Here is a 26,474-nt window from a genome sequence, read left to right on the forward strand (position 1 = left end):
GGGATGATGGGGATTACATACAGGGATGATGGCTGGTATATATAGAGATGATGGGGTTGTATACAGGGATGATGGGGGTTATATACATGGATAATGACTGGTCCAGACATTATCACTGTATATAACTCCCATTATCCTTGTATGTACAAGCCATCATCCTTGTTTATAACACCCATCATCCCTGTATGTACAAGCCATCATCCTTGTTTATAACCCCCATCATCCCTGTAAATAAGAGCCTGGCTGGTACATACAGGGATGATGGGGTTTATATACAGGAATGATGGGTAGTCCAGCCATCATCCCTGCCTTAACCCCCATCATTCCTGTCTATACCAGCCATCATCCTCTTATATAACCCCCATCATCCCTGTGTATACCAGCCATCATCCCTGTTTATAACCCCCATCTTACCTGTACATACTAGCGAGGCTGGTATATACAGAGATGATGGGGGTTATATACAGGGATGATGGCTGGTATATTCAGGGATGATGGCTGGTATATAATTAGAATGTGCCTCTTCAGTTGTAAACATACGTTAGCGGGGGCCCACTGGGTTGGGGCCCACTCAGATATGTTTTTCCCCCCCTGGGCTAAAACCCTAGCTACACCTCTGCTGTAAAGCAGCTCTTTTCTGCTGCGAAGAGGTAGTGGGGGAAGATCACTTGAGAACTGCATACAGAAAGTAAACAAGGAATAATACAATAGAAATTAATATAAAATAATTGAATTATAGAAAAAAAATATCATTATTACACTATTAACACTTAGGGGAAATTTCATACGCCAGTCTTAATCTAAAGAAAGTTGGAGTAAGATGTAAGATGCGCCTCATTTATTAAGAGGTGCATGCATCTTAATAAATTAGGCGCAGCTCTGACCGTCCTTGCACAAGAAAATCAAATCTAATCCAGCTTTTAGTTGGAGTAGATCGGCACAATAATTTCTGCCAATTTTCTGGCGTAAATTATAGTAAATTTATTGTGCTGTTGTGGCCCCGCCCCTTCCACTAAGCCTCGCCCAATACTTTGAATGTTTTTGCACAAATTGCGACTTTTCTACACCAGAAAACTGGCCTAGAGGGCTACATAAATTAACCCCCTGGTTCTTTTACATTTTCTAAAATCCTTTTTATGATGATAATGCCCCTTTAAGAAATAAATAATCCAATAATTACACATTGTTACAAAGTGAGAACTTCTATTACTCATTCATTAACTATTTTAATGGTTAAACCAGGGCCTTGGACGGTCAGATCACACAGATGCCAGGTCTTCACAGCAGGTGTGCACAAATTCCTTACAAATCTACATACAAATAACATTAGCTTCCATACTTGCTTTAATCAGAACATCATATTCAGTTTCTAGTTTCCAAAATTCTACAAAGGACAGAGGTCATACAGGTCAGAAGAAAGAGATGAATGTTCTCCAGGCAATGAAAACAATCTTTAGTTTCCAACAGGAGAAACCACTATATGATGCCAAAACGTTATTTCTTACCCTCAACCGGTTACCATTAACCCCTAACGCCTCTATGACTACAGATCTTTATACTAAGTACAATGTAATGCACTCCCTAGGTTGTATGGAGCCGTAATTTGGCTTAGAAGTCTAAGGGCCCTACTGTACCTCTGTATGACTCCGAATTCATAAGGAGGCTTTTCCTGTTAAAATCCGTAAGAAAAGAAATCATAGTGTGATTCATAAGATGCTACTATTGATTCGAGGTTAGACTATATCTGGAATATGGTGCACCATACAGCAGCACAAAGAGTGCGTGCCACTCTAAATAAGGGCTCCGTGTGGCTCCTTATGGGCACCATGCATAACATTACAATTGCACCATATCGCAAGCAATTTTAATATAACCCTGTTGCTCATTGTTCACACACTGCAGAAATAAAGCGGTTTGAAAAAAAAAAAAAAACGCGCCAAAACCAACATCTGTGAACACAGCCCATATTGTTCTCATCTTATTTCAGGCTGAGGCTAAACACAGAATTTTCTGACACAATTTTCTTTGCAGCAGGGTTGCATTACACGAGTCGCCCCTAAGATTATATTGGTTTTAGGTGGAAATTTTTTTCCTTCATTCTAGAGAAAGTGATATTTGTAATTTTCATGTTATTCTATGAGGGAAAGTTAAACAACCGTTTCAAATCACTGAAACATCTGATATAGCTGTATTTAGAAATAGAGTTGTGTCACAGTCACGTGTAACTTACACTGTTGCATGGCTCAATATATTCCTATGGACTGTAACTGGAAGTAAAGAGTTGATTGGGACAATATTTCAGATACTTTGCCCTCCCTGCTCCTTTGTCACGTCTGCTGCATCTGCCTAATGTAATATGCCTGTTACAGGACCTGCAGGTCAAGTATTCTGCTTCCCATAAATAGTGATTCATCTAACAATTAGATAATTCATCTTCTTACTATTCAAAGTGGGAGCACAGCACGACTATAGAATAAGAAAACACATATATCAGACTGCACCTCTAGTACGAATAAAATCACTTTATTGCCATATTACATTATGCAAAAAGACAAAAAAAAATTGAATTACTTGGTGTGGTTCGCCGGAGGGATACTAGGTTGACATGACCGTGGACATGTGTGGTTTCCGCGGCACCATGCCTAGTGAGCCATCGCTCGTTCATTATACACGTGTTGCAGGAACACTACATGAGTACACGTGTTGCAGATACGTTGCATGAGTGCAAATTTTTTCCTCTTACAGGTAGGGATTCGCCAACACTTTTATATATAATACTTTGAATTTGTTTGGCTGTTTCGCGAACCTTGGTGGTGGGGATCCCGATAATTTTTACCGTCCTTTTTGAGTACATTCCTCTACAAATAGAGTTTTTACTCTTCCATATTTTTTATTAGACCTTGCGTAGAACACTATTTAATAGACATTGCATCTCTTGGACTTGCACCACTGAGGAAGCCGGTAGCACAGCGATACCCGTGGGGTCCTTGTTCCCTCATGGAGCCGCAGTCGTGAACCGATTCCCCTATCTTCTCATAACCTTTGTGAGATTGTATACATTGTCATATCATTCTCTACCTGCTCTTCTTGTATTTTAAGGATATTTATATAATTTTTTTGGGCTTATAAGTTTATTTGTTTAGGGGGTCAAATCCGTGATAATTTTGGGCACATGTGTTCATATATATATTTTTGGGATCCATGATTCATGACTCATTATAACCTGTCTCTTCCACAAGTGATTTGTCTTTGAGCCCCATTGGGGGCCAGGACTAGGCTCCAGCACATGGTTGTGCGATTTTAAATGTTCTTAAATTTGTTTGTGTCTTTTTGTTCTATAGTCTTGCTTTGTTTCTATACACGTTGACTGGCACTCTAGATAGATATTTTGTGGTGCCCATTCACTTACTGCTTTACAAAGTGGGAGCACACTGACATTTAGTGAGTGGAAAGATCCTGTTAACCCCTTCCCGCTCCTTGACGTACTATTACGTCATGGCAGCTCTATCGTTCGCGCTCCATGCCGTAATAGTACGTCTTGCAGTTAGAACAGCGGTGCGCGCGCCCGGCGCGTTCATGCGCTGTGATAGCTGCTGTTTCTGACAGCAGGCTATCACGGCATAATGGGACGGGACCATTTACTATGGTCCCGCCTCGCCGATCGCCGCTATTGGCTAGTCAGTGAGTAACTAGCCAATAGCAGCGATCGGTCTCATTCAGCACAGCAGTGCTCGAGCCCGGCGTTCCTGAGCTGTGAAAGCTGCTGTTTCTGACAGCATGCTATCACAGCATAATGTGCCGCGACCATTTACTATGGTCCTGCCTCGCCGATCGCCGCTATTGGCTAGTCAGTGAGTAACTAGCCAATATCAGCGATCGGTCTCATTGAGCACAGCGGTGCGCGCGCTCGGCGCGTTCATGAGCTGTGATAGCTGCTGTTTCTGACAGCAGGCTATCACAGCATAATGGGCCGGGACCATTTACTATGGTCCCGCCTCGCCGATCGCCGCTATTGGCTAGTCAGTGAGTAACTAGCCAATAGCAGCGATCATTCTCGTCACTTCCTCTCTCTGACCTCACATCCTGCTGCAACCGCCCTGAACGCCCTGTTGGAGTTAGCGAGGCGTTGAGATCGGTTGTGAGCAGAGAGTCAGAGAGAAAAGAAGTGAAAAAAAGTGAAAAAAAGTTTCTAAAACAACGTTTTTTTTGCTTCCCACCACCCCATCCACTACCCACTCCTGTTCCCTTCCTCTTTGAGTTCTACCCACGTTTTTTGGTCAGTGATCTCCTATCACTGACCACTTTTCAGTCTTCAGGACCACATTTCTTGGTCCCTGGGTATTTTTTTTTCATTTTTTTCTATATAAAACATAAAACAAAAAAAAAATATATAAAAAGAAAAAAAAGAAACAAAAAAAAATAGTTAGTTTAGCCAATTTTGAAAATTTAACTGGTTAGTTTAGTATTAGGGTTAGTTAGTGTCAGGGAACCGTCAAAAAGCGTAGTTAGGTATAGTGTCAGGGAATTTAGCGTCAGGAATCGGTCACCGTAGATAGGCTTAGCGTTAGGGATCCATCACCGTAGTTAGGTTTAGCGTCAGGGAAGCTCGGAATAATTAGATAGGTTTAGTGTCAGGCACCCGTCACCGTAGTTAGGTTTAGTGTCAGGGAAGCTTGAAATAATCTAGATAGGTTTAGTGTCAGGGAATCGTCGCCGTAGTTAGGTTTAGCGTTAGGGAAGTCCACATAAAATTTAGTTAGGTTTAGTGTTAGGAACCCTCGCCCTAGTTAGCTTTAGTGTCGGTGAAGTCCACTTGCTCTCTAAAAACAAAACACACATTTGTGCTAGTTGTGCTATCCTATTGCTCCCAGTTAGGGATTTATTTTTTTGCAGTATATAAATTTTGTCTTAGCACAACAAGCATGTCCCAACGGACATTTACTGCTGAAGAGGCGTATGCATTTCTGGCCTCCGACACAGACTCGTCGGATGGCGATACACTATTTTATTTGTCTACCTCCTCATCCAGCGATGAAGAGGAGGGACCCCCTAGGAGACGCCCCAGGACCACCACCATAGTAGAAATCCCTGAGAGAAGTGACCCCACAACAAGTGATACCCCTGAGCGAAGTGACCCCATTTGGACGCCCACACCAGACCATTATGAACCCCAAATCCCTGAGTACACGGGCAGCCCAGGGATCAAATTTAACACGGCAGGGTTCAGTGAGATGGACTTTTTCAAGTTCTTCTTCACTGATAACTTTATAGAGCTAATGGTCACCCAGACTAATTTATATGCCCAACAGTATATCACCAAGAACCCCAACTCATTTTATGCCCAATCCCAGAGGTGGACTCCTGTAGACGCAGCAGAGTTGGGCAAGTTCTGGGGACTGCTCTTGAACATGGGGCTTCTAAAAAAGCCATCCATTAGGACCTACTGGAGCACGGACATACTATACCACACCCCGATGTACCGTATGGCCATGTCCAGGATGCGTTATGAGGCAATACTTCGCTTCCTACATTATGCCGATAATGAGCAGTGCCCACCCCGAGATGACCCCAGTTTTGACCGTTTATATAAACTGAGACCCTTATTAGACCATATCAGTGCCCGGTTTGCCCAAGCATACACCCCCGAGAAGTGTATTTCCATTGATGAGTCCCTGGTACATTTTAAAGGGAGGCTTCAATTCCGCCAGTACCTGCCAAGTAAGAGGGCAAGGTATGGCGTGAAGTTGTATAAGCTGTGCGAGAGTGCATCAGGGTATACATATAAATTCAGGATATATGAAGGGAAGGACAGCAGTATTCAGCCCCCAGAATGCCCCCCCTTACTGGGAATTAACGCAAAAATTGTGTGGGATTTGGTGCACCCACTGCTGGACCAGGGTTACCACCTCTACCTGGATAATTTTTATACCAGCGTCCCACTCTTCAAGTGCCTCGCTTCCAGAAGGACTGCGGCATGCGGCACTGCTAGAAAAAATCTTAGAGGCCTCCCTAAAACACTGCTTGGGCAAACACTCAGAAGGGGTGAGAGCAGGGCACATTCTAGTAGCAACATATTGTGTGTCAAGTACAAGGACAAGAGAGATGTCCTTGTATTGACAACAATACACGGCCACACCAGTACCCATGTACCTGTACGAGGTACCAGTACAGAGACCCCCAAACCAGATTGCATCCTGGACTACAATAGGTACATGGGAGGGGTGGACTTGTCAGATCAAGTCCTGAAGCCCTACATCGCTATGCGGAAATCGAGGGTGTGGTATAAGAAGCTGGCCGTGTACATCATACAGATGGCATTGTACAATGCGTACGTGCTACGTCGATGTGCAGGCCAGAGGGGAACTTTCCTGGAATTTCAAGAGGTGGTTATAAAGAACCTAATTTTTGGCGACCAGGAAGGAGGGGCACCCAGTACTTCTGGAAGCGAGGCCACACGCATCGTACCAGGGCAACACTTTCCAGGAGAAGTTCCCCAAACTGGCAAGAAGGGAAAAAGTCAAAAGAGGTGCAAAGTGTGCTATAAGAGGGGGATAAGGAAGGACACAACATACCAATGCGACACGTGTCCCGAAAAACCAGGGCTCTGTATGAAAGATTGTTTTAAAATTTACCATACATCCCTTGATTTTTAATTTACCCTGATGCACTCCGCACAGCTTATCCCCCTCATCTTTCCCTTTTGAGCCCTGCCATGTGCCCAAGCAGCAAATAACAGCCACATGTAGGGTATTGCCATACCCGGGAGAACCCACATTACAATTTATGGGGTGTATGTCTCCGGTGGCACATGCTGGGCACAATATATCGGACACTGAAATGGCATATATGTATAGGAAATTGCAAATCTCACTTTGCACCATCTACTGCGCATTACCTTTTACACAATAACTGTGGGGTCAAAATGCTCACTACACCTCTAGATGAATGTCTTAAGGGGTGTAGTTTTTAAAATGGGTTCACTTCTTGGGGGTTTCAACTGTACTGGTACCTCAGGGGTTCTGCCTACATGACTTAGCACCAGAAAAGCTCCAGTAGGCTAAATGGTGGTCCTTCCCTTCTGAGCCCTGTCGTGTGCCCAGGCAGCGAATAACAGCCACATGTAGGGTATTGCCGTACCCGGGAGAACCCACATTACAATTTATGGGGTGTATGTCTCCAGTGGCACATGCTGGGCACAATATATCAGACACTGAAATGGCATATATGTATAGGAAATTGCAAATCTCACTTTGCACCATCTGCTGCGCATTACCTTTTACACAATAACTGTGGGGTCAAAATGCTCACTACACCACTAGATGAATGTCTTAAGGGGTGTAGTTTTTAAAATGGGGTCACTTCTCGGGGGTTTCAACTGTACTGGTACCTCAGGGGCTTCTGCATACATGACTTAGCACAAGAAAAGCTCCAGTAGGCCAAATGGTGGTCCTTTCCTTCTGAGTCCTGCCATGGGCCCAAACATCAGTTTATCACCACAAATGGGGTATTGCCGCACTCAGGACAAATTGGGCAACAAAATGGGGTGTTTTATTCCTTGTGAAAATTAGAAATTTTGAACAAAAATTACATCTTAATGGAAAAAATATCATTTTTTTAATTCACAGCCCAATTCAAATAGGTGCTGTGAAAAAACGGTGTGGTCAAAATGATAACAACAACCATAAATGAATTCCTTGAGGGGTCTAGTTTCCAAAATGGGGTCACTTCTGGTGGGTTTCCATTGCTTTCATACCTCTGGGGCTCTGCAAATGCGACATGGAACCCGAAAACCAATCCAGCAAAATCTGGACTCCAACAAACACATAGCGCTCCTTTCCTTCTGAGTCCTCCCATGGGCCCAAACGGCAGTTTATCACCACAAATGGGGTATTTCCGCACTAAGGACAAATTGGGCAACAAAATGGGGTGTTTTATTCCTTGTGAAAATAAGAAATTTTGAACAAAAATTACATCTTAATGGAAAAAATATCATTTTTTTAATTTCACAGCCCAATTCAAATAGGTGCTGTGAAAAAACGGTGTGGTCAAAATGATAACAACAACCATAAATGAATTCCTTGAGGGGTCTAGTTTCCAAAATGGGGTCACTTCTGGTGGGTTTCCATTGCTTTCATACCTCTGGGGCTCTGCAAATGCGACATGGAACCCGAAAACCAATCCAGCAAAATCTGGACTCCAACAAACACATAGCGCTCCTTTCCTTCTGAGTCCTCCCATGGGCCCAAACGGCAGTTTATCACCACAAATGGGGTATTGCCGCACTAAGGACAAATTGGGCAACAAAATGGGGTGTTTTATTCCTTGTGAAAATAAGAAATTTTGAACAAAAATTACATCTTAATGGAAAAAATATCATTTTTTTAATTTCACAGCCCAATTCAAATAGGTGCTGTGAAAAAACGGTGTGGTCAAAATGATAACAACAACCATAAATGAATTCCTTGAGGGGTCTAGTTTCCAAAATGGGGTCACTTCTGGTGGGTTTCCATTGCTTTCATACCTCTGGGGCTCTGCAAATGCGACATGGAACCCGAAAACCAATCCAGCAAAATCTGGACTCCAACAAACACATAGCGCTCCTTTCCTTCTGAGTCCTCCCATGGGCCCAAACGGCAGTTTATCACCACAAATGGGGTATTGCCGCACTAAGGACAAATTCGGCAACAAAATGGGGTGTTTTATTCCTTGTGAAAGTAAGAAATTTTGAACAAAAATTACATCTTAATGGAAAAAATATCATTTTTTTAATTTCACAGCCCAATTCAAATAGGTGCTGTGAAAAAACGGTGTGGTCAAAATGATAACAACAACCATAAATGAATTCCTTGAGGGGTCTAGTTTCCAAAATGGGGTCACTTCTGGTGGGTTTCCATTGCTTTCATACCTCAACACCTCTTCAAACCTGGCATGCTGCCTAAAATATATTCTAATAAAAAAGAGGCCTCAAAATGCACTAGGTGCTTCTTTGCTTCTGGGGCTTGTGTTTTAGTCCACGAGCGCACTAGAGCCACATGTGGGACATTTCTAAAAACTGCAGAATCTGGACAATACATATTTAGTAGTATTTCTCTGGTAAAACCTTCTGTGTTACAGAAAAAAATGGAATAATATTGAAATTCAGCAAGAAAAATGAAATTTGCAAATTTCACCTCCACATTGCTTTAATTCCTGTGAAATGCCTGAAGGGTTAAAAAACTTTCTAAATGCTGTTTTGAATACTTTGAGGGGTCTAGTTTTTAAAATGGGGTGTTTTATGGGGGTTTCTAATACATAGGCCCCTCAAAGCCACTTCAGAACTCAAGAGGTACCTTAAAAAAAAGGCTTTTGAAATTTTCTTAAAAATATGAGAAATTGCTGTTTATGTTCTAAGCCTTGCAACGTCCAAGAAAAATAAAAGAATGTTCAAAAAACGATGCCAATCTAAAGTAGACATATGGGAAATGTGAACTAGTAACTATTTTGGGTGGTATAACCGTCTGTTTTACAAGCAGATGCATTTAAATTCTGAAAAATGCAATTTTTTCAAAATTTTCTCTACATTTTGCAATTTTTCACCAATAAACACTGAATATATCGACCAAATTTTACCACGAACATGAAGCCCAAAGTGTCACGAGAAAACAATCTCAGAATCGCTTGGATAGGTTTAAGCATTTCGACGTTATTACCACATAAAGTGAAATATGTCAGATTTGAAAAATGGGCTCTGAGCCTTAAGGCCAAAACTAGGCTGCGTCCTTAAGGGGTTAATGTTTATATCACGGTTTGTACAGGGTTGTCTATGGTTAGAAATAGGTGGACAAGCAAACTGACCCTCCCAAAGGCTGAGAAAAGCAGTTGCTGCTTTCTGCATGAATACATTCTAAAAAAGAGTGTTAAAAAGACAAATAAATACATGAATATATATGTTATTAGTGATGACATGCTTGACTGGACATATTGGGGAACTTAAATTGTTTTAACCCCTTCCATGCCACATACATAACAGTTACATAATGGCAGTTATAGGTATTTCTAGCCAGGCCCGTAACTGTTAGGCCTGATTTACACGAGCGTGTGTGTTTTTGCGCGCGCAAAAAACGCTGCGTTTTGCGCGCGCAAAAGGCATTTGACAGCTCCGTGTGTCATCCGTGTATGATGCGCGGCTGCGTGATTTTCGCGCAGCCGCCATCATAGAGATGAGGCTAGTCGACGCCCGTCACTGTCCAAGGTGCTGAAAGAGCTAACTGATCGGCAGTAACTCTTTCAGCACCCTCGACAGTGAGTTCCGATCACAATATACACCAACCTGTGAATCAAAAAAAGACGTTCATACTTACCAAGAACTTCCTGCTTCCTCCAGTCAGGTCTCCCGGCCGTTGCCTTGGTGACGCGTCCCTCTCTTGTCATCCGGCCCCACCTCCCAGGATGACCGCTGCAGCCTGTGATTGGCTGCAGCCTGTGCTTGGCCTGTGATTGGCTGCAGCTGTCACTTGGTCTGAATTGTCATCCCGGGAGGTGGGACTGGAGGAAGAAGCCGGGAGTTATCGGTAAGTCAGAACCTCTTGTTTTTTTTACACGTATATGTATATTGTGATCGGAAGTCACTGTCCATGGTGCTGAACCAGTTTAACTCTTTCAGCACCGTGGACAGTGACTGTCTCCTGCCGTCGCGTACCCGAACATTTTTTGCCGGGTTCGGTCAAAACGAGTTCGGCCGAACCCGGTGAAGTTCGGTGCGCTCATCTCTAATTTGACACTCCGTTTGGATGTTTGTAAACAGAAAAGCACGTGGTGCTTTTCTGTTTACATTCATCCTGTTACAGCTCTTGCGCGAATCACGCAGTTTGCACGGAAGTGCTTCCGTGCGGCATGCGTGGTTTTCACGCACCCATTGACTTCAATGGGTGCGTGATGCGCGAAAAACGCACGATTATAGAACATGTCGTGAGTTTTACGCAGCGCACTCGCGCTGCGCAAAATTCACGCATCGTCTACACTGCCCCATAGACTAATATAGGTGCGTACGACACGCGTGAAAAGCACGCGCGTCGCACGCACGTATATTACGTTCGTGTAAATGAGGCCTTATGCTCTGGCTACATACTGTTCTACAGGAAAAAATATGAAAGAAGTCCTCCAGCTCACCTTGTCACGAGAAGGATGTAGGAATCAGCACACGGATCCTCGTGTCGGCACACGCAGAAGATACAATAGAACCAGGGGAGTTGGAACCAGCGCTGAGAGTATAATTTTGTTAAAACGGAAATCAAATTTCCAAGTTTAATAGATCTTAGTAAAAATCGGAGCACAGGGGCTACGATCAAAAATTAAGTGACAGGTAGGTATAGTCCGGAGTACAGAGAGAAGGAGAGGATAGGCGGTAGCCTACGCGTTTCAGACCCTCGCTAGGTCCTTACATGGCTTATGATGATCATAAGCCATGACTAAGGACCTAGCGAGGGTCTGAAACGCGTAGGCTACCGCCTATCCTCTCCTTCTCTCTGTACTCCGGACTATACCTACCTGTCACTTAATTTTTGATCGTAGCCCCTGTGCTCCGATTTTTACTAAGATCTATTAAACTTGGAAATTTGATTTCCGTTTTAACAAAATTATACTCTCAGCGCTGGTTCCAACTCCCCTGGTTCTATTGTACATACTGTTCTAGCAAGATCACAATCACAGTCAAAGGTCAGGTTTTATTTGTTATCAGCGGTTTCATTGTCCAGAAAGCTATGCCAAGGAAAGAGTTAAAGTGTACCTCCAGTTGTGTTCTCCTGCCCGATCTGATATTCGATACTGGAGATGCTATTGCATGCTGGGTAGTATGGTTGCTGTGGTATACGTATGACGCCCAGAGAGTATCATGCTCGGGTCTTTTTCTAATTAATAGTACCCATGCACAAAACTTACTGGGTGTTGTGCTGTTGCCACTATAATTGTACTATCCAACATACAGTAGCTTCTCCCCATGTCCAATGTCAGATCAGGTGGGAGATTACAACTGGACACAGGTGTAGCCAAGTTTATCTTGACTCTGATAACTTGCTGTAGCTTGATATCACACAACAAAAGCCATTTAAAAGTCATTGAAAAAGTCAAGTTTCTTGCCACTGTGTATTTAATGCATTAAGAGTCAAGATAAATGTGGCTACATCTGTACACCTTAATCAGTGTGCCTGGAATTCTCCAAAAGAATGACCCCGTGGGGGAAAGATGAGGTACAGATGACATGTTAGGGGCAAAATGAAAGGAGACAAGGGAGTGCTTCTTCATGCATTGTAGAGAAATAGTGTAGACTGAGGCTGGATTCACACGAGCGTGGCGTTTTTGCGCACGCAAAAACGCTGCATTTTGCCCGCGCAAAAGCCACTTAACAGCTCCGTGGGGCATCAGCATATGATGCGCGGATGCGTGCTTTTCGCGCAGCCGGCATCATAATGACACTCCGTTTGGATGTTTGTAAACAGAAAAGCACGTGGTGCTTTTCTGTTTTCATTCATCCTTTTGACAGCTGTTGTGCGAATCACGCAGTTCGCACGGAAGTGCTTCCGTGCGGAATGCGTGGTTTTCACGCACCCATTGACTTCAATGGGTGCGTGATTCGCGCAAAACGCCCAAAGAACGGACATGTCGTGACTTTTTTTCAGCGTACCCACGCTGAGTAAAAATCACGAACATGTCTGCACGGCCCCATAGACTAATATGTAATTCCCGTCCGTCTGAATAAAGTCTTACTGTAAGATACATTATATCTCTTTCCACTATACAGATATATGGCATATGTAATGAAGTGATCATTTTACGTTAAGTACTTCATTCTTTTTCAGAGAGAACTCTTACTTAATTTATATTATTTTGCAAAACTGAAATAAGAAGTAGCAAATCGTAAAACCCGCACTCCCTTGACATCTTTTTGATACACTGTGAGAAATGAAATCCTACTATCACCAAAATCCTCCTCTACTTGGCAACGAACATCAGACTGAAATAAAAGGGAATTCTCCTCCACACTGAGCATTACTTGTGTTCAGAGACCCATGTACTAAATATATCTTCACTCATACCGACTCACTGCCCTAAGCCAAAAAGATTTACCTTATATCTAAGCTTTGCTTGAAAACTATATGAACAAGGGCCGTTCACCAAATTAAGGCCTTATTCACATGAACGTGTGCTTATTGAGCGTGCAAAAAACGCGGCGTTTTGCGAGCGTAGCAGTTCCGTGTAGCATCAGTATTTGGTGCGTGCTTGCGTGATTTCCGCGCATAAGGCATCGTTATGACACTGTTTTTATGCTTACAAACATAAAAGCAGGAGGTGCTTTTATTTTTTCATTAATTTATTTTACAAGTGTAGCGCGAATCACGCGCGGCACACGGAAGTGCTTCCATGTACCGTGCGCGATTTTCACGCACCCATTGACTTCAATGGGTGCGTGCTGCGCGAAAAACGGCCAAGTATAGGACATGTTGTGAGTTTTACGCTGCGTGAAAATCACAGACAGTCTGAACGTCCCCATTGCCTAACATGGGTCCGTGCGACGTAAAATACGTTCGTGTGAATAAGGCCTAATCAGGCCTCTTCTGGATCGTGACTGTATATTAACTGGCCAGGCATGATGATGGGAGTTATCAATGCGTAATCTCTCCCCTGGACCTTCTTGCTGATGTCACCAGTATTAGGGTATGTGCACACACACTAATTACGTCCGTAATTGACGGACGTATTTCGGCCGCAAGTACCGGACCGAACACAGTGCAGGGAGCCGGGCTCCTAGCATCATACTTATGTACGATGCTAGGAGTCCCTGCCTCGCTGCAGGACAACTGTCCCGTACTGTAATCATGTTTTCAGTACGGGACAGTTGTCCTGCAGCGAGGCAGGGACTCCTAGCATCGTACATAAGTATGATGCTAGGAGCCCGGCTCCCTGCACTGTGTTCGGTCCGGTACTTGCGGCCGAAATACGTCCGTCAATTACGGACGTAATTAGTGTGTGTGCACATACCCTTATAGATGACTTGTTGACATTATCCACATGGAAATCAGTAGCTTTTAGCTGTTAGCCCCGTCCGACCCAAATAACCTTTAGACTACATTCACAGATAGTGAATGATAATGTGTGATTTCAACCAAGATCAACCGATGATTTTCCCCCTACTACTATTTTCAACAGTGTAGAGGATTTGTAACTTGTTACCAATAACTGGAATTACAGATGTGTTCTTCCTTACCTTTCCTCTTAGCTCGACATTCCGAGATTAGTAGCACGAGATGACCAGCTATGAAAAAAAACAAAAACATGATTTTGCGTTAGGCCTTATTTACATGAGCGTAGTCATGAAAGTCACGCACGTCGCACAGACTTATGCTAGTCAATGGGGCCGTTCAGACATTCCGTGTGTCTGCTGCGTGAAACTCACAGCATGTCCTATACTTTAGCGTTTTTTGCGCATCACGCACCCACTGAAGTCAATGGGTGCGTGAAAACCGCGCACGGCACGCGGACGCACTTCCATGTGCCGCGCGTGATTCGTGCTACAGTTGTTGAAGAAATGAAGGGAATAATAAAACTACCTCCTTCATTTCTGTTTATAAACATCAAAACCACGTGTGATAACGATGCCATACGCGCAAAAAACACTCAGCCACGCACCAAACACTGATGCCACACGGAACTGCAACGCGCAAAAAATGCAGCGGTTTTTGTGCGCGCAAAACGCACACGTTCATATGAATTTCGCCTTACTCTCTTGCGAGATGTCTATGCTATATGTGTCTATGTGTGGCCACACAGTGGTTGAGATGTGAATTGCTATGTGTTTTATTATCATGTCGTGAGATTGTAATTAACTAGTATCGTGAGAAATTGGAGTCAAGATAAATGGCGTCCACAAATGAGCAAGAGTCCAAAACGGGTTTCCCGTCTAAGGGTATGTTCACACGCACTAATTACGGACGTAATTCGGGCATTTTTGCCCCGAATTACGTCCGAAAATAACGCCTCAATAGCGCTGACAAACATCTGCCCATTGAAAGCAATGGGCAGACGTTTGTCTGTTCACACGAGGCGTATATTTACGCGCCGCTGTCAAATGACGGCGCGTAAATAGACGCCCGCGCCAAAGAAGTGACCTGTCACTTCTTTGGCCGTAATTGGAGCCGTTATTCATTGACTCCAATGAATAGCAGCGCCAATTACGTCCGTAATTGACGCGGCGTTCAAGCGCCTGCACATGCCGGTACGGCTGAAATTACGGGGATGTTTTCAGGCTGAAACATCCCCGTAATTTCAGCCGTTACGGACTCCCTCGTGTGAACATACCCTAAACATTTCATCAATTTCATGAAAGAGTGATTGATAGATAGAGCCGTTTTGGTTTTACATGTATTGCATTCATTTCAATATTGAGTGAGCGTGCATGTATGGCCATATGATGAACCTGTTGGCATTGCGTGCGCTGCCGTATGGTGCCAATGCCTTTAGAAAATTACCGTACTCTGTAGCATTGCATGCGATGAAGTATACTGCAATTTTTTTCTCATGGAAATAAAATCGGAGGGACATGGAAGTATAAGGGATCATAGCAGGCAATGTATATGAGGTCTGAATTTGTAGACTGGTAGGAAAATTATAATCATCACTTCAACCACAGATCCCAATATCGAGAGATTATTCCTTAATTTAGGTTAGTGGGTGCAGTCATGCAAATCATTCATCCCCCCCCCCCATGGCTAATAGTGGAATTACTTAGGCTCTTTTCACAATGGAATTGGGGCATGCATTTGGAGAACATGTTTGACGGTGCCCCCAAATGTATGCACTAGACGTACAGTATATACGATTAAAGGCCGATACAGTTGCATACATCTGCCATTGACTCCCACTGTAAAAAAGCGTATACTGCGCTGTATTTTTTTTTTCTTTTCGTTTTTGCAGAATGAACTTATATTGTAAAGTGTATAAGGATCCACAACAAAACAACAGTTTTCTCATACAGTCGTTTCCATAATGTCCCCACTTGCTAAGTAATAATGTCATGTAACCCCTATGCTTCATTTCAATACATCCATACAGATTCTCAGGAACAGCTTTTACTGTTTTAATGATGTATAATTGAAATCCATAATTACGTAAATAAGGGATTAAACCTGGCAGACAATTAAGTCCAATAATGCGGCGATGATTTAGCTGCCCAAATACATAAAAACAAGACTTGATTACCACATTGATAATTACAATGATAAAACGAATAGCGTTCTCACCAGTTGGCTGGAAGATAATAACTTATGAAATTTGAAATGTTTTACGTATTTATTTAACTGCTGTTTGACTTGACGTCAGTGACGCAGCAGAGAAAATTAAACAATACATTGACATCCATTGATTTCAACAGACTCGAGTGGTCCACCTGAGCGTATGGCCATGCTGCGCGCGACGCTTGGTCCCGGCATGCTCCCTGACCTCTATTAGACTGTATTCGTACACATTTTACTCCTGTTGCGTTTTTAGCTGTGTTTTTTGGGACAATTTATTTTGCCTAAAAACGCTGCTTTTCTCCTTTGTGACACAGAGATTTTTTATTATCTTTTTCTCATCATCGTATTCCAAGAGCCATAACTTATTTTTTCCTGTCTACATAGCCGTACGAATGCTTTTGTGGGACGAGTTGTATTTTTGAATATGTCTGGCAGCAAAAACGCTGGCAGGCATCCTATAAGTAGCCTATTAGCATCTTAGTGGTAGGTGTACTAATGGCAGACCTGGGGGCCTTCATTAGATCCTCGACTGCCATGACAACCCACCAGCAGCCAGCAATCGCTGACCACGCCTTTAAAAGGGTTAAAGGGAAGGTGTCATGAATTATTTTTATTTTTTTTATAATATTGCTTTTAATGTAATATTTTCAAACATTTTATTAAATTGTGTTCTCATGTTTTACTTTTTTATGTTTTCTGACTTTTACTTCTCTATGGGGGCTGCCATTTTTTTTTCATCTCTGTATGTCATACAGAGCTGGAATACAGCACATACAAACCCATAGAGAATGCAAACAGGAGCCGTTCCATTCGCAGTTGCGTGCGCCGTCTGTGTGGGAACGGCGCATGCGCCGCTCCCACACAGACCAAAATGAAGCTCGTTCATAGAACGAAATCCGGCGCCATTTTCATGTGGACCGGAAGCCGCTGCCGGACAGTAAGATGACGACTTCCGGCAGCGGCTTCCGGCCATATGTTCAACGAAGCGAAGGTGCAAGGAAGAGGAGCGTAGACCAGCGGCAGGAGCAGGAAATTTATGTTTGTGTATGTGATGTGTGTAATATGTTCGTGTATTAGGGTATGTTCACACGCAGTGTTTTCAGACGTAATTCGGCCATTTTACGCCTCGAATTATGCCTGAAAAAAACGCCTGCATATTTTAAAAGGCCAATTTTAATGCTTGAACAGAAGAAAAAGACAAAACTATTGTCTACAGTCTTCTTATGTTTCACGACTTGTCAAAGGTATTCTGCTTTCTTTATAATATACATGTATATTCTTGTCAATCAATTGAGAGCACAAAGACAGCACAATATTACTGTATACAGCGTTCATCAGGTTTCTAAGTGTTATTTGTGTGAATTCTTATCTTTAAGTTTAATCCTTTGGCTGCTGAAGAATTAACTTCACCAGATCATAGGGGCCCAAAGCAGGACTGACTTACTAAAAATGTAATTAAATGTCCAAATTGCTGTATAATTTTATTATATATGTGTATAGGAGCTCTGCTTTTCTGACTTGATAAATTAAATCATTTTGTCTGCCTACAGCCACCACTAGGGGGAGCTAATGGCATATGGATTCATACTGCTAGTATTGAACTTGATATGAACTGAATAAATCTGTATGCAGTGAGCTCCCCCAAGTGGTGGCTGCAGCTGCTATGAGTGTAACAACATGTAGGGGCCCCATAGTAGTCGCAAGCCAAGATATTGTTATCTAACAAGGTGATATAAGGCATTTATTCACCCTACATGCAAACAAAGAAACCATTATGTTTGCAGAATTAATATACCCGCCATATCCCTTAGGTTGCTTTCACACATCGGTATTTTGGTCAGTATTTTGAATCAGTATTTGTAAACCAAAACTAGGAGTGGGTCCAATGCATGGAAGAGGTGCAAATCTTGCCATTATACTTTATTTCTGTGTAGGTTCCACTCTTAGTTTTGGCTTAAAAATATTGATGCAAAATACTGATAAAATACTGACCAAAATACTGCCGTGTGAAAGTGGCCTTAGTCTGTAAGTTGATTAAAAAAGAACTCATACAGCCCTACAGTGCCCCCTATAAAAGTGCCACCCACACCATGCCCCTTCACCATCCATAACAGTGCCAGCCATATAGTGCCCCACCAAACCAGTGCGAGCCACTCAATGTACACCATTAGGGCCTGCCGGACATTAGTACTTACCTGTCCCTGCTCCCGCGCTCGCCGACGTTCCTCTTTTCTGTGACATGGGAAATATTCAGCATCTATCAGACACAAGCAACCATATAGTGTCTTGATTGTTAGGGGCCAGCACAGAATGGCATAACGGGCTGCAGGTTGTGCGCTCTTGATTTACTTTTTAAATTGCTCATAATTCATTTGTCCAAAAATGTGAAGGCTATCCTCGTATAAATGGGTTATATGGAGACCTATTCTGTAATACCAAACACAACTCCTGTTAACGAAATATTTATGCTTTGCTGTATATCTATTAATGTAATGGAACTACAACTGTTCTCCTCCACCGAGGAATTCCTCTCTATACAGCTCCCTCTTATAAATTGTATGCTATAAAATGTCGAATTAGGACATAATGACATCATAGAGGGTGGTCCGCTGCTCAGGACCCCTGTCTATTAGCCATAGAGGGGAATAAAGAACATCTTCCACTTTGGCGAACCTGACCCGTCAATGCATTACATGGTCAACCATTCATATGAACGGCCTGAATGTAATACTACATCTACCCGTCAGAAAATGCTGATTATTGGGGGTTCCACAAGCCGGACCCACGCTGATCAACTGCTTACCTAGCGACTATCTATAGAGAAGGGGTTGTCTTCATCAGACAAACCCCTATAAGTCGCGTATGGCTTTGAAATGTTTACCTACAATCAGAGACAGAGATTGCTTTGTGTGCAAAATATATGCTTCAACTTCGATGCACAGAAAGACTGCAGACTGATGTCAAATGTCCCGCATTGCTAACCCTCCCCACTATACTCTCCTGGTGTATGTATTTGGGAAGCATATAGCTATATACACCTATTCGGCAGAATGGGCTCCGGTTACAATCAGACATATTAACTAATACAGAGTTACACAGGTAAGTAGTTACAGTGCAGTGTGGTCTCTATTCCACAAGGCGGCGCACATGTCTTGATCAATACGGCATATTTACTGAAGTCCACACCCAGAAAAAGTGGTGAAGGTGATTGGTAAATAAGGTGTTCATGTTAAACACAATTCTTTTCAGTGCAATTATGGCAGAAAACGGTGGGAAGTATCATCTGACACTGTCATAACACACATCATTTACTTAGGCCTCATGAACACGACTGTAGTGTTTTTTACTGTCCGCAAGTCATCCGCATATCTGGCACGCTGTCCGCAAATATGGTCCATAGTGCATTCGTATTTATGGATCCACAAAAAAAAGGAAGGCTACAAATGATGTCACCGACATGTCCCAACCCCTTGAAAAGGTCACATGATCACCATTATCTTGGGGAATTGCCCAATTACGGACAGCAACGGATACACATCGTAGGACATGGATTCACAGATTATCCGTAATTATGGATAAAAACTACGGTTGTGTGCATGGGGCCTTATGTGAAATTTTCCTCTACCAGGCGTCCTTTCCTCAGAGCCACCTATAGGCATGTGACTACTGTGCCTATAGAAAAGAAAAGTAGAACCGGAGTTTTTTGTATATAAAATATATTTTATATACAAAAAACTCTGGATCTACTTTTCTTTTCTATTTATATTACGGAGAATTCATTAAAAAGTAGTCTGGATGGGGGACTTTATCTTTCATCATCATTCATTACTGTGCCTATAGGTAATATAAGTAGATCCGTCCCTGATTTCCAACCTGTGTTTTCCCAGATTCCTTTCCCGACTGTTCTCTCCTGGCCTCTATGTCCCGCCTGACCAACCTTCCTGCCTTTCCTATTACTTTCTACATCTGTATTTTTTCTTTTATATTCTTTATATTATATTATATTATAGTGGGTCTAGTTTTCATTGCTCTGTTATTTTTGAAGTATTAGGGGTTTTCCCATGAGAGACATTTATGACATATCCACAGGACATGTCATAAATGTCAGATAGATGCGGGTCCAAGCTCTGAGACCGGCACCTATCTCCAGAACGGGGTCCCCTAAACCCATTCTGCCGCTCTGTGGCTGAATCAGGTGAATTCCGGCCATGAAAAAGGTTATATGGTCGGGAGTTACAAAAGCAGCGTAACTCGCTGAGCTACGCTGTTTCCGTAAGTCCCATAGAACTAAATGGTAGTTACGGGAACAGTGTAGCTCGCATGCTACGCTTCTTCCGTAACTGCCATTCACTACTATGGGAGTTACGGAAACAGCGTAGCTCAGCGAGTTACGCTGCTTTTTTAACTCCCGACCATATAACCAGGAGGTGGCCGGGAGGCAGATAAAGCTAGAACAGGGTTTAGGGGCCCCCGTTCTAGAGATAGGTGAAGGTCCCAGAGGTGGGACCCGCATCTACGTGACATTTATGACATACTCTGTGGATATGTCATAAATGTCTCTCATGGGAAAACCCCTTTAGGATTTCTTTTTGTCAGAGATTTCCTGCTGGTTTTGTTCGTATTCTTTGTACAGCTGTATTCTATGTTGCGCTTTACTGTTTATATCTTAAAATCAATAGAAGAGTGCGTTCATTTATTTGATGTTTTATTATGCTCTGCCCCTACAGGTTTAACTCCTCTCTGCTTGCATACTTTGGAAACTTAACAAACCAATGCGATATTTTGCCAAGGAAGCAAACAAATGACACAAAGTACAAGTGAGTGACCGTTATTTTGTTTAGTGAAACTGTTCATCTTCATCTGACATTATAGCGGTTTTCTGGTTTTAGTAAATAAAGCGTATTCATTGTAAGAAATCAGCAGTTTTCTAATATTCGTTGTGTATCAGTACCTCACTGTTTTCAAGATCTCTGCTTGTAGTCATTGAATTGAGAACCAGAAGTTGAGAATCTGTCCTGGAAATGTGATGACCACAGGGGGGTGCACAGCTTATAAAGGTGGATTTAAACATGGCAGATTTTGTTGTAGAAATTTTCGCGATTGATGATCATTGCCATTTATCTGAATGGAACTTACAGAAATCGTCGCACCTGCTGCAGAAACAAAACAAAATCTTCCGCATGGGAATAGGACTGAGCCATGCATCTGTGTGATCATTACATGAATAGAACAGATTTGTATCCTCTGGAAGAAAACAGTAAAGGATTCCATTCAATGGCTACAAGCAGAGATCTTAAACTATTAGGCTATATTCACACAACAGTGAAAAAAAATTCAATTACAAACTGATAAACTGTCAGTTTTTCATGGCCATTTTGCATCCGTGTGTTTCTAAATTTTCATCCATTTCCAGTCTGTCTGTCCGTTTTTAATGACCGTTTGACATCCGTTTTGCATCAGTTTTTCATGGCCGTTAAAGAAACTGATGAATTTCATTGGGCAGGCTTTTTTTGTCCCAACCCCCTGAAAACACCCAAAGGAAGGTCACATGTTCACCTAGACACTATTTACAGCCTCCCTGTATATGATGCCACACACCTCCCTGTATATGATGCCACACAGCCCTCCTTTATATGCCACGCAACTCCCTGTATATGATGCCACACAGCCCATGAATGCCCTACATACTCACCGATGCAGCGCTGTCTTCACAGGATCTGCGAGGGCGACGCGATGACACTCACCGATGCAGCTCGTCTTCACGTGTTATCTCGTCTTCACGGGATATGCGAAGGCGGCGCGATTACTTCATCACGTCGCCTTCGCAGAACCTGTGAAGACGAGAGACCACACCTGAAGAGGTCGGCGCTGCATCGGTGAGTGTGTAATCGAGCCACTGATAGCAAGGGACTAGTAGTTCCCTTGCCAATCCCCATGTCACAGATCCGTTTTTAACGGTAGTTATATGTATTGACAGCCGTTAAAAACTGATCCATTGACTTATATGGGGGTGGTCAGGCGGTTAAAACGGCCAAAAATAGGACATGTCCTATTTCTTGACGGCCATTGTTCACCGGCCATTAGAAAAACGGCTGTGTGAATACACCCATAGAACATCATTGTTCTGAAAACGGCCGTTTGATGGACGTTTTTCACGGTCGTGTAAATAAGGCCTTAGGAATTGATATGCAAAGACTATTAAAAAAAAAGTGTAAAACCAATCTCTTTTTATAACAAGGGTACTACAGAAATAAGCGGATCACAGGAGTTCACATTGTCTTCTGTAATATGTGGGGGGAAGCAGGCAGCAAGCCACCACGCTGGAATTGAAGACTACATGGTGGCCATTGAAATCAATGACCTGTCCATATAGTGCATGGAACATCCAGGTTGTAGGCCTGAAGAAGAGACCTCCCTCTACTAAGGCCGCATGCACATGACCGTGGTTTTTATTAATTACGTATAATCTGTGGACGCATATACCTTTCCGTATATATTTACGGACGTGTGTCCAGGCTGTAGAAATGATCTGCGAAATATAGAACATGTCCTATTCCTGTCCGCAATTTCGGCACGGACTCATCCATAGAAGTGTATGGGTGCGTGCAAAATTGCGGGCTGCTACGGATGTGTATCTGTAGCCATCCGTAATTGCTTGTTTTGTTTTTTCTTACAGTGTGGAACTGACCGTCTACTATTTGTTTACTGATTTTTTATGTCAGTCGAGAACCCTCAAATGCACACCAAAGCCCGATGCTTTCAACCCTTGTGAGGACATCATGGGCTACGACTTCCTCCGAGTGCTAATCTGGTTTATAAGTATACTTGCTATTGCAGGAAACGCAGTGGTTTTTTTCGTCTTGTTGACCAGTCATTACAAGCTCACTGTCCCTCACTTCCTGATGTGCAACTTATCTTTTGCAGATTTTTGCATGGGTATATATCTACTGCTAATAGCGTCAGTCGACTCCAAGACTAAAAGTCAGTACTATAACCATGCGATTGACTGGCAGACCGGGAGTGGCTGCAGTACAGCTGGTTTCTTCACTGTATTTGCCAGTGAGCTTTCTGTATACACGTTGACCGTAATAACCCTCGAGAGGTGGCACACAATAACCTACGCAATGCAACTTGACCGAAAGCTCCGGTTGAGACATGCGATTCTGATCATGCTAGGAGGCTGGATATTTTCTCTGCTCATTGCTCTTCTACCACTTGTTGGAGTAAGCAATTACATTAAAGTCAGTATATGCCTACCAATGGACATAGAAACCCCTCTCTCGCAGGCATACATAATCATCATATTGGTGCTCAACGTCATAGCCTTTATTATTATATGCGCCTGTTACATTAAAATCTACATCGCTGTGCAGAATCCAGAGCTCACGCCAACCAACAAAGATACCAAAATAGCCAAGAAAATGGCAGTACTCATCTTCACTGACTTTACATGCATGGCACCGATATCGTTCTTTGCCATTTCAGCTGCCTTTAAAGTTCCACTCATTACTGTGACCAATTCCAAGATCTTGCTGGTCTTATTCTACCCTGTGAATTCATGCGCCAATCCTTTCCTGTATGCAATCTTTACCAAAGCGTTTCGAAGGGATTTTTTTCTGCTTATGAGCAAGTTTGGTTGTTGCAAGACTCAAGCAGAACTTTACAGAGTCAACAATTTTACTGCCTATACCTCCAACTGCAAGACCGACAGCTTATATACTGGGCCAAAGAAGACCTCCCGGTCCGATCTGCATCTTACGACCTTCGATTGCCAATACTTGAGTGTAAATGATAAACCAGAGTATACAGACTCTTAAGTGTCCGACCCAAGCTGTGATATCTATTCAAACTGCACAAACCATTCCTTTAAAGGGAGATCACTATGTAAATATGTACATCTATTTATGTATATAGGAGGTGCAACTAGACAGTTGCTATTTTAATTGCTGTAAACATGTATTTTTTTATTAAATGTTCTAAAGGAACAAGCGCCGATAGAAATTGTACTAGGAGAAAGAAAAAGTGTTAATAAAAGTCTGATGATGTCCCAAGCAAAGTGGTGACACCAGAAATTTCTAACAAATATTGTAATGTTGCTAAAAAGTGAAAATATCTGGAAAACCGTAGCCATCTGTGATTGTCTAGCGCATCGGTGCGCGGAGCCAGATTTCTTCCATTTTAAAATTTTCTGCAACTGGGAAAACAGCATCAGAACGCTCTAGAAAGAGATCTAATTGGCTTGTCCATTTTCAAGTCTATCCAATTATTCTCCTTCTAAACAAAGTTGAAAATCTTTACTGGAACAATGAGAAGTGTATGAAGCTGATTGGTCACTGATTGGTCAGCCTCATACACTTCTTTACAAGGGTATGTGCACACACACTAATTACGTCCGTAATTGACGGACGTATTTCGGCCGCAAGTAGTGGACTTAACACCGTGCAGGGAGCCGGGCTCCTAGCCTCATACTTATGTACGATGCTAGGAGTCCCTGCCTCTCCGTGGAACTACTGTCCCGTACTGAAAACATGATTACAGTACGGGACAGTTGTCCTGCAGAGAGGCAGGGACTCCTAGCATCGTACATAACTATGATGCTAGGAGCCCGGCTCCCTGCACTGTGTTCGGTCCGGTACTTGCGGCCGAAATACGTCCGTCAATTACGGACGTAATTAGTGTGTGTGCACATACCCCAACACCCACTTGGTCAAAAGTAAAAACACACCCAGTTGGTCTTTAAGAAACTAATTAGCATAAATCTAAAATTGTTCATAACTTGCTCAAAAATGATCGTTTTTCAAAATACACATTAGTGGCCGATCCAGCAGAAATCTCAAGTGTATGGCCAGGGACATACACTTTAGGGACATACACTTTAGGGACATGCATGGTCTTGGGACGTAGATTGCAGTTTTCTGTTAAGTGGTACATAATGGACAACTCACCACTCGCAGCTCGTCCAATATGAATTCACACAAGGAGAAAATATCTGTTCTTTTTGTTTCCGATGTTGTAAAAGAGTTCTCAAAACGTGCAAATCCCTACAGATCCACAACAATATGCTTCTCCGTACATGCTCCTAGAATCAAACTCGGGATTGTCTCATAAAAAGGTTTTATAATCCTGTCAATTAAGTAAAATCATTATATAATGAAAAAATTATACAGCTTTCTAATATACTTTGTGTATCAATTTCTCACAATTGTTTTTAGATCTCTGCTTGCTGTCAGTAAACAAGAACATTCTAGTTTATATCCAAAGGCTTAAAACCTGCCCTAATCATGTCATGATGTTGAGTGTATCACAACTCTTTCTTTTAGAAAGCCGTGCACGTGTCAGAAATAAGGGCAGGTTTTCCAACACAAATTTAATCAGATTTGAAGAGAAAGCACCGCGTACACTGCATTCCCGTCAAAACAGAAACCACAACGCAACCCATTATGAGTCATTGCGGCCCGTAAGCTCCGCCGGTATCCATCAAGCAACTGATCCGGCACGGTGTTGTGTCTTGTGTTCTGTTATAAACAGTAGCCATGATGCGGATGTGAACAGAGCCTAAGGGTGTATTCACATGTGGTCATATTGCAGAGGCAGTTGCAAAAAAAAAAAAAACACTATAAAACCACGATGTGTGAATCTACTTTGTTATTTTTTTATAGATTTCAATAAATCGGACAGGACTTTTTTTTTTTTTTATTGCTGATATTGACAAATGACAAAACGATAATATTAGCATATACATTTAGGTTTTAACAATAAGCACAGACCAATATGAAATTTTAGTGAAAAGGTCTTCTGCTTTAAAAAAAAAAACAAAAAAAAAACACCATACATTCTGACCAGATGTGAAAATAAAATACAACTTATAACAACAAAAGAAAACCCTATTCGGTTGCTGCTATGAAAGGCGGGTGCCATGACGGTTGCATATTGCATGCTGTTCCAAGACTCTGGGTGGCAATAGTGGTTGTCACTTTTGGACAACAAAGAAAAAAGCAAATGATATAAAGAAGAAACGGCTAAAGAGAATTGTAATAACTTAACAGTACAAACAACTGAAGCAAATAACAAAATATATTTTTTCATTGCAATTACTTTGTACTTACTACAAAAAAATAAATGTATACAGATAAATGATCAGATCAGTTACTGTCTTTATCCTTCACTGAGGAGCCATGTACTATAGACATATTGTTAAACTAGGACAAA

General features: G+C 42.4%; 1 protein-coding gene across 1 annotated transcript in view; it reads left to right on the forward strand.

The window, feature by feature from the left end:
* Positions 1-24,315, forward strand: part of LHCGR (luteinizing hormone/choriogonadotropin receptor) — a 115,741-nt gene extending 91,426 nt beyond the window's left edge. The window contains exons 10-11 of the mRNA XM_075864558.1: positions 20,993-21,082; positions 22,942-24,315. Coding sequence (XP_075720673.1) covers positions 20,993-21,082; positions 22,942-24,082 — 1,231 coding nt within the window. The 3' untranslated portion in view covers positions 24,083-24,315. The remainder of the gene's footprint in view (positions 1-20,992; positions 21,083-22,941) is intronic.
* The last annotated feature ends 2,159 nt before the right edge of the window (positions 24,316-26,474 follow it).

The sequence above is a fragment of the Rhinoderma darwinii genome, chromosome 4, assembly GCF_050947455.1.
Source record: "Rhinoderma darwinii isolate aRhiDar2 chromosome 4, aRhiDar2.hap1, whole genome shotgun sequence".
Classification (NCBI taxonomy): domain Eukaryota; kingdom Metazoa; phylum Chordata; class Amphibia; order Anura; family Rhinodermatidae; genus Rhinoderma; species Rhinoderma darwinii.